The sequence below is a fragment of the Vicia villosa genome, linkage group LG3 (genome assembly GCF_029867415.1).
Source record: "Vicia villosa cultivar HV-30 ecotype Madison, WI linkage group LG3, Vvil1.0, whole genome shotgun sequence".
Lineage (NCBI taxonomy): Eukaryota > Viridiplantae > Streptophyta > Magnoliopsida > Fabales > Fabaceae > Vicia > Vicia villosa.
The window spans coordinates 158303312-158313074 of NC_081182.1; the positions used below are offsets into that span (position 1 = coordinate 158303312).

A 9763-nucleotide genomic window follows, 5' to 3' on the forward strand; every position below is an offset into this window, starting at 1 on the left:
TATTTGTTTTGTCACAATATATATGTTTGCATTTACTGCATCAAATTCATGTTAATAAACTGTTGCTGTAGAAGCTTGATTTCCTAGCATCACAAAATCACGTTAAAATTTTCATTGGAGAGCGAATGGGGGCTGAAAAGCTGATCCAAACATATGAAAAGAGTACTATCTCAGTTGGCCAAAATTTCTTCACCAACACTAGATATACCATAAATTAAGTGCCGCCTCAATTTCTGTATTTAAGAACTTGATTAACTGATAGATGAGAAATTCCATGAAGATGCAAGCATTTGTATCAACTTTCATCATTGGATAGTAACCCTTGCTTGAATAAGATTTGCCTCTTACTTTTTTAGCTTTAGCAACTTAAGAATGTCATTAATACAAGGGAAAAATGCATGCGGGCGAGCACAAAAAGGCTTGAAAATAAATATCAAAGCTTGCATATCAGCATCAAATTGATTGATCCCAATCTTAGGGAACCGAATCTCACTTGTTAAAATGCTGCTTGAAATAAAATGATCTAGCCCTTCGGCAATGCTTCTCCATAAATCTAAGAAATCCTTTCTGTTGAGATTTATCTTCACAATACATAGCCAACTTTTTAAAGCATCTAAAGCTTCAACAAAATCATTGGAAACAGCTAAATCAATAGCCTCTCTTGAAACAACTAGATTTGTATAACCTTGATCTCCCTCAAAGTTATCGTTGTTTTGAATATATTTCCAAGAAAGTGTTTCAAATTGCCGAAGAATAACCGCAATAATTTCCACCAGCCAGTTAGTTTCCATTTCAGACAAGCTTCTTACTTCTTCATCAAAAAAGCAGTCATTATCCCTAGTATCATCTTGTATTTTCTTGCAAGAATCATTTTCCGCAATCTTCATCTCCAAAAAATCTACAGCGTCACTCCATTCTTGCAGCTTAATCCAAATATACCTGGCAGCATTTATCAACCCACATGCTCTAACTATCGTACCATCATCAGAACTATGAGGTGATAATTCAGTTGACTTGAACCGCAAAAGCATTATCTTAAAGAAATACCAGAGGAATCTTCCTGCTGCAGATCTAATAAATTGTGCACGTAATAAAATGGACGGCACAGTTTGGCAACGTTCAATCATTTCCCAAATAATCTTAAGGAACAACTCTGCAATAGGGGGAGCTTTGTGATCTTCTATAGTAGACAACAGATGTTCCAGATCAGTGTCAATCCCAGATTTACATTTGGTAGAAACCATCCATGTTTTCTCCTCTTTCAGCTCTGTATTAAGTTTTGCCCAAGCATTTTTGAATTCCAGTTTTGCCCAGATCTTCAGCCAATCATGCCTATCACAGAATATCGTTAAAACCGACATACCTCTTGAGGGTCCTTCAAAATTTCCAGACTCAGCCAATAAACAAGTATCTAGATTGACAAGAGATTGCATCCTTTTGTCAAAAGCAATGATAAGGTCTACGAGGTGAAGCCACGAAGACGACACGTCAGGTTTCAAATGCTTTACGCTGTATCCTTCAGCAAGCGAAGAGAAAACTTTCTTTTTTAGAAATCCAGAAAGCATTTGAACCATCGCAAAGACCCAAGCTTCCTTTGCACTACAACTGATAAGCCTTGCCTTATCAATGAGAGGCTGCAAGACATTGTCTATTCCAGTAATAAAATCCCGAGTAACTTTATATGCCAGGGCAAACATATATTCTGGCTGCTCGGTCCATTTTCCAAAATGGTATTCCATCCTTGATGCTATAGGAGACACGAGTTCATCAATAGCCCAAAGTCGTAAGTTCTGGTTCTCTCTTTTTATAAGATTACTATTAAGATGTCTCTCTTCTCTTTTATCTTGCAGATGCTGTAAAGCACAAATAGCTATAAAACTTTGAGAGTAATTTCTTTTTTTATTTTCTTGCATGAGAACAAGTGGGTTAGGAAGGCTTGTTATTTGCTCGCTTCTGTTTTCTGATTGTAGCAGTTTTGGCGGCCAGCCAAGAGAGACAAGAAGAGCCCGATGATCTGCAAAAACTTGTGGGCGAAGAGCAGCCAAGATCTTATCTACTCTAACATCAACAGACCTCAGAAGACACTTCCATTGAGGATGGAATTTCACAATGGTGACCAATAGTTGTTCAATATCATTCATGGCTTTTATGGCCTGAAGCAACTTGCCATGCTTTCTTGTATTATCCTGCAGCACAGCACAGCACATTCATGCATAACATAACAAACCATGATCAGTGATTAATTCGGTACTCCAACACATGTTTATCTACTAACTAAAACTGGGAATAATATTTACCTGAGAAACGGATGAAACTGAGAGCTTTGATGAAAACATATTGCCAGCCATGACAAAGAGGGCGGCATCTTCAACATCTCCCACCAAAGCTTCTAACTGTACAGCAACCTCTGACAAAACAATAAGATAAAACTTACAGCTAGATAAGTGCACGTAATGAGATAATTGCATAATTTTTGACATCAAACACGGTTTAATGATACCATGAAAGATTTCTACAATCAAACATGTCTAAGGATAAGCCTTGTCTACGGCCAGTTTACTATAATTAACTGGCCGCAGAGTTCCACGGCCAAATAATTTAACTGGCCGTGGATAAACTTTATCTAGTTTTGGTAGAATTTCAAGGAAATCTAGAAACAATGAAAATTAAAAAAAAGCATAAAACTGACCAAGATAAGTCCGAATAGACTGAAGTCGGTTCAATTCTTTAGCCAATCGCGGAAGCTCGTCACTCAAAACCCAACGAAACCTTTTGGAACCAACTCCATCTATAGAAAAAATGTACAATAATAAATATTTGAAAATATAAAAAAAAAAAATGAAGAAAAGCATTGAAACAATAGAAATAGGTTACGGACGGGGAGAAGTGAGGAGGGAGAGATTTTGGAGGCAGAGAGTGAGGTGATGGAAGGAGGAATTGGATTTGAAGGAGCGAGAAATCCATGAAACGGTGCGTTTGGTGATTCGGTTAAGGAGATAAGAGTGAAGGTGAGAGCATTGTTGAGTGAGTGATTGAGAGAGAACAAGTTGAGTGGATTCAATATTAAGGTGTTGTTTGGTTCTTAAGTGTTGATCTACAAACCCTATGTCTATGTGTTGTTTTGTTAGGTCAGTTATGTTTGGTAGACCAACAAGAGGTTCATGTGAAGACTCCATTCTTGTATGTGTTTTCAAATTTCAGAACTGGGATAAACTCCAGACGGTTTCGATTCCTAATCTGTACTAGTAAGCTTTTACGTTTGTCTTTAATTTCACGTTAGTTTCTATGTATTTTTAAAGTTTTGAATTTAACATTTGGTAACATTAGGATTAATTAACTCTGGTTTACCAGGATTCTAACATTCTAGGTTTTGCAACATCTTGCCTAAAAAAGGTTTTGCCACGTCATTTCCTTAACTATTCAAAAACATCCATCATTAATTTTGTCTGGTTTGTTCATTCTAATCACCAATTTTGATGAATTGAATTAAAAGGATATTCATCCTTGACCCTTAATGGTTCCCACCTTTCAAACCCCTTCCCTGTGGTTTTCGTCTCCCTTGTCCAATTCCGTGTGTTTTTTTCAATAGGCGCGTGTTAGTCTTTTCCTTGGTTCTTTTCTCGTCTCCCTTGACCTTTATCCCCCCTCTCTCTTAATTCGGCCTTCGTTCTTATTGGAGCTATGATTTTTTAGTTTCTTTCTGCTTCATTTACCTCTCTATCTCTCTGTCGACCCTGGTATCTTTGTCCATTCTTTCTGCTATGGAGAAAGTCGAATTCATACAAGAAAAAGATTCTCACATCAGTAGAGAACTTGTCATTACTGGTCGTAACACAAACAACCTCACGGAAAACAACATCAACAACAGTCAAATTAGGAAAATGAAAATTCACCACCAAAACTTCATCCCCGCGATCACTATCCCACAACATATACATTCTCATTTATCTAGCCCCATGACCGAAACGACGTAATGCACAACGCCACAAACCCCCAGTTTCATGCTCTACGAAGAAGACATCCAAGAACCTAACAACCAAGAAAATATCAGTTTGTTGGGAAAAATCATAACAGAAAAGCCTATCCACGGTGGTTCAATGCAACAAGCTCTATCTAATATATGGTGCAACCCCATCAACCTCATGGTCAAAGAAATAGACACTGGCCTGTTCTAGATTACCATGGACAATATGAATGACCAGAAACACATCCTAAAAGGAAGCCCAAGGGTTTTTCGAAACTCTTGACTTATTCTACAAGAATGGGGCAGATGCAAATCCATCACCATGATGGAATTTGGTAAAGTTTCGATCTGGCTACAATTTTGGGGACTACCCATTAATGGAAAAAACTCAACCAAAAATGGGAGAAAATCAGAGAATTTATGGGAGAAGTCGTGGAAACGAGAATCTACGAGATGCAGGATAGAACTACAATTGTAAAAACTAGAATCAACCTATGTACTACTACCAAAATTCTTCCAAGAATGTACATCGGGAGCAAAAACAATGGAGTCAATTGGGTCGACTTTAGAGACGAGAGACTCCCAATGGATTGCTTCTATTGCGGCCTTATGGGCCACAATGAAGAACACTGCTCAAGGGAAACTCCTCTAAACCAAGGGATAACAGAAGTTAACCCTCTAGGCCCTGGATGTGTGCTAACCAAACCTGCACAAAACATATACTACAAACAGAAAGAAAATACAAAACAAATCCTATGCACAAACCTAGCATAAGCCAACACAATCAAATCCCTAAGGAAATGATCAAACAGTTCACAACATGAAGCTTCAAGATGAGCCAAACAAGGAGGAACCTAAAGTAGACAAAACAAAATCAAAGCAAAAAGTGGAGAATGATAACTATGGAGGGAGAAAGCAATCAATGTTGGAGTAAGCCCTAATAGCCAATCAGTATTGACTTAATATTCTTTTGTATCATGATCTTGATATATATTGTTTGTTAATATATATACTTATTAGACATTATATTTTTATGTTATTTGTATATGACATAATAAAGTCCTTAGAATAATTAGTCTATTTAATGATATATTAAGTGTGACTTAATCGTGAGACCTCTCATTAAACGTAATGATGTTATTCTTAAAGTATTTGTAGTCAAGCTTTAGTGTCAAATAGGACAACAATAATGCATAGAGAATATTATGTGAGTAGACTGATGACTGTGTTGTTGCACCCAAAAATTTACCCTCCTAATTTATTTCTATCTGGTTTGGGCTTCACATTCATATGCATATTTTCATTAGGACATTAACATAATTCATGCATCATTGATCAATAAAGCTGGTATGGGATCTAGAACCTTGCAGATTAAGGTTTTCATCCGTTGAGTTTGATTTTTGCAAAGGTACTTCAACTAAGGTTGACTTGCATTACGGTTGGCCCAGACATTTGGAAATTTCTTAATCAAATAAATTCCTTGGCCTATGGTTTATTTCCCTAGGCACTTGGTGATCTCTTGGATTTCTATGAATTAGGGTTTCCATGATGGAGTACCTGACGACCAGTTGAGCACAATGATTTTTTGGATTAAGAGTTGTGTCTGATCAAGGTCCCTCATGAACTATAGACTTGGGGTTTACATCAAATGCGAGTGATTATTATTGAAGACTAAGGTTTTGTTACCATATAAGTTCGATTCAACTGATTACCATGCGAGCGATTACTATTGAAGACTTAGGGTTTATCATGTAAGTTGTAACACCCCATAAAATTCTTTATTTAATTTAATTAATTTTTTATTAAATATTAGAATTAAGTGGAATTATTTGGGAATAGGGATGAAATAAGGCTAATGGACCAGTGTTGTAAGTAGCAGTTGGGGGGTGTATCAGTTGCAAAGCCCTTTTTCTAAAATAAAGTTATATTTTCATAAAAATAGAAAAGAGGAGTATTTTTGTGAAAAAAAGAACCAAAAGGGAGTAGAGGAGATTGAACGTGAAATTGGGAGAAGAGCAAGTGCGAAGAGGAAGAGCATTCAAGAATTCGACATCGAGGTAAGGGGGGATTCTTCTCATTAACCTCTATTATGGGATGTATGAATGATTCGATGGAATTTGTATGTTAGGATTTCGAATTGGATTATATGTCGGGTTTGGGGTTTTGGGGTTATAGAACTTTGATTCAATTTAGGTTGTGAATGATGATTGGTGATGAACAATGATGTTAAACATGATTAGAAGTATGTGTAAACGTGCATTTTATGTCGTATGTGTGGTTTATTCTGCTGAAATTCGTACTGGTATGATTTGAGAGTATTTGGGAGGCATAGAATGCTGTTTTCTGCAGGTTGGGATTTCTGAAATCACCGGTTCGCGCCGCGTGCACAGGGTGGCGCCGCGAACAGGTGGACTGAATGGCAAGATGTTTTGATACGCACAGGTCGCGCCGCGTACCTGTGTTGGCGCCGCGAAGGCGTAACTTTTTCCTCGCGTCGCGCCGCGTGTAGGTGTTGGCGCCGCGAAGGCGTAACTTTTCCTCGTCTCGCGCCGCGTATGGATGTTGGCGCCGCGTGCTGTGCTGTTTGGATTTTTTTGTTAAAGTTTAACAATGTATAACTTTTTAACTGTTAGTCTGTTTGATGTGCCGTTTCGAACATAGTGAGACTAATTCAGTGAGATATGCAATAAAACAGTGTTTGAGTTGTGACTCGAATTTAATTTAAACACTTGATTTGATTGGTTATGGTGGATTATATCGTTATTGCATTGGTTGATGATTATGACTGTTCAGTTGTTTGGTGTTGATGAGTAGCATGCGGTATGTGATGCATGCATTTCATAATCATGTTGCGGGCTGTATCCCTTATGGTGGTGGGACAGCGGTAGCTAATTCCCATTGTGTGGAATTGGTGAGAGAAGTAGCCGAATCTTTATGGTGGTGGATCGGGGAGATGGGTTATCCCATGTTTGGTACCACATGCATTTAGTTGCATTGCATTAGGTTGTTGTGGATAATTGTAACATGAATGGAAGTTGTCCAATGTTATGATTTGTGTGTATTTGTATGAATGTTGCTATATTATCTGAATATAATTGATTTGGGTGAATAATGTATGGATGAAGTTGCATTGTTTATATACCTATAACATTTGTTAATGCGAATGAAACTCACCCTTACTGTTGTTATTTTTCAGATTGAGGAGTAGCTTGTGTACTTGGTGAGGATTAGCTCGTCAAGTAGTTCGTTAGAGTCAGTTGGGTCAGTGTCATGCTCTGGTCGTGTAACACCGGGAACGTTATTTTAGAATTGGCTGATAAACTTCTGTTTTGTTTATGGTTTGTGGTTGAATTATGAGTCTTCGACTCCAGATGTTTGATTATTCAGTTGTTAAGAATATTCCGCTGTGTTAACATGCTACCTGAATAATTTTTGGTTTATCGTTCCTTTATGGCATGACATGAATATTGTTTATTTTGTTGGCGTTGTAATACTCTTCTTCATGTTTTACTCTGATTTTAATGTTAATTTCCGCGGGGTTTAGAAGGGTGTTACAATAGTGGTATCAGAGCATAGTCGGTCGTTTGAGTCAGAGTCTTAGTGTCAGTTAATCCTTCGTATACGACTAGTGTAAAGTTGACACTGTCGATACTTCTTGTTCTAATGAATATTGTCTGATATTTAGCAGAACAATGGCCGGAAGAGGGGGAAGAAATGACGACGCGATCGCTGAGGCTCTGGGCATGATTGCTGGTGTGTTGGGGGGGAATGCCAATGGAGCTGGTATTGGTGCTGACAGGCAGCTGAATAGCTTTCAGAGGAACAATCCTCCTTTGTTCAAAGGCACGCACGATCCCGAAGGCGCTCAGAAGTGGCTGAAGGAAATTGAAAGGATCTTCAGGGTGATCGATTGTGCTGAAAATCTGAAGGTGAGGTACGGGACTCACATGCTGTCTGAAGAAGCTGATGATTGGTGGATGGCTAGTAGAGATGAACTTGAATCTGCAGGTGTAGCGATCACTTGGGCTGTGTTCAAGAGAGAATTCTTGCGGAGGTACTTTCCTGAGGATGTTAGAGGCAGGAAAGAGATTGAATTTTTGGAGCTGACACAAGGTAACATGACTGTGCCAGAGTATGCGTCCAAGTTTGTGGAGCTAGCAAAGTATTATGTTCACTATAACAATGATGAAGCGAGCGAATTTTCGAAGTGTGTTAAGTTCGAGAATGGTCTCCGTGATGAAATTAAGCAGGGAATCAGGTACCAAAGGATTCGTCGGTTTGCTGATTTGGTAGATTGTAGTAGAATCTACGAAGAGGACAACCTGAAGCTGAAGTCATCTCACTCCCGTGAGTTAGTTGACAAGAAAGGGAAGAAGCCTATGGACCGTGGTAAACCATATGGTAGAGGTAATTATAAAGCTGGAAGTTGGAAGAAGCCTAGTGGGGGAGACTCTAGTGCTCCTGTTAAGTGCTTTAAGTGTGGGGAACCTGGACATCGTGTTCACGAGTGCAAAAGTGAAGAGAAGAAGTGCTACCGGTGTGGTAAAGCAGGCCACATTGCTGCTGACTGCAAGGGAAGGACTGTGACTTGTTATAACTGTGGTGAAGAGGGCCATATCAGTCCACAGTGTCCTAAGCCAAAGAAGAATCAAACTGGGGGTAAAGTTTTCGCTTTATCAGGTTCAGAGACTACTCCGGAGGATCGATTGATTAAAGGTACGTGTTTTATCCATGGCACTCCTTTAATTGCAATAATAGATACTGGAGCAACTCACTCGTTTATTTCATTGGATTGTGCTAAACGTCTGAACTTGGAAATATCTGATATTCATGGAAGTATGATCATTGACACTCCTGCGTCGGGTTCAGTGACTACTTCGTTTGCCTGTTTGAACTGTCCAATTGATATTTTTGGTAGAGAGTTCGGAATGGATTTAGTATGCCTTCCGTTGGAACAACTTGATGTCATCCTGGGTATGAATTGGTTGCAATTTAATCGGGTTCATATCAACTGTTTCACGAAGACAGTTATTTTTCCTGAAGATGTCAGAGTCGAGGATTTAGCAATGACTGCTAGACAAGTGGATGAAGCCATGAAGGGCGGGGCCGCCGTGTTTATGTTGATTGCATCCATGGAAGTGAAGAAGAAAGCGGTGAGTAGTGATTTACCAGTAGTATGTGAATTTCCAGAAGTTTTTCCAGAAGATGTAAGAGAGTTACCGCCAGAGAGAGAGGTAGAATTTGCTATTGAGTTAGTCCCTGGGACTAGTCCTGTGTCGATGGCGCCGTATCGTATGTCGGCATCTGAATTAGCAGAATTGAAGAGTCAACTGGAAGAGTTACTGGAAAAAGAATTCATTCGTCCTAGTGTGTCGCCGTGGGGTGCGCCGGTGTTGTTGGTAAAGAAGAAAGAAGGCTCTATGAGACTGTGTGTGGATTATAGACAGCTGAATAAAGTTACTATCAAGAATCGGTATCCATTACCGAGGATTGATGATTTAATGGATCAACTGGTTGGTGCGAGTGTGTTTAGCAAAATTGACTTGAGGTCGGGATATCATCAGATTCGGGTGAAGACGGACGATATTCAGAAAACAGCATTTAGAACAAGGTATGGTCATTACGAGTATACAGTGATGCCATTTGGAGTAACTAATGCGCCGGGGGTTTTCATGGAATATATGAATAGGATCTTCCATCCTTATTTGGATCAGTTTGTGGTGGTATTTATCGATGACATTCTAATATATTCTAAGAGTGAAGAAGAACATGCAGAGCATCTGAGAGTGGTATTAGAAC

General features: G+C 38.9%; 1 protein-coding gene across 1 annotated transcript; it reads right to left on the reverse strand.

The window, feature by feature from the left end:
* Positions 1–79: 79 nt before the first annotated feature.
* On the reverse strand, positions 80–3321 carry LOC131662541 (RINT1-like protein MAG2L). The gene is made up of 4 exons (XM_058932362.1): positions 2879–3321; positions 2690–2788; positions 2298–2407; positions 80–2186 (listed from the first exon to the last, which is right to left on the reverse strand). The coding sequence occupies exons 1-4, from the start codon at positions 3174–3176 to the stop codon at positions 345–347; spliced, it is 2349 nt and encodes a 782-aa protein (XP_058788345.1). The 5' UTR covers positions 3177–3321; the 3' UTR covers positions 80–344.
* Positions 3322–9763: the final 6442 nt, after the last annotated feature.

What these genes read in the sequence shown, in the direction of transcription:
- LOC131662541 (XM_058932362.1), bottom strand. Translation starts at nt 3,176, where the DNA reads ATGGAGTCTTCACATGAACCTCTTGTTGGTCTACCAAACATAACTGAC. An exon ending in CTCCCTCCTCACTTCTCCCC is followed by an intron (nt 2,789 to 2,878) that starts GTCCGTAACCTA and finishes TTTTTTCTATAG; the next exon opens with ATGGAGTTGGTTCCAAAAGG. An exon ending in CAGTTTCATCCGTTTCTCAG is followed by an intron (nt 2,187 to 2,297) that starts GTAAATATTATT and finishes GCTGTGCTGCAG; the next exon opens with GATAATACAAGAAAGCATGG.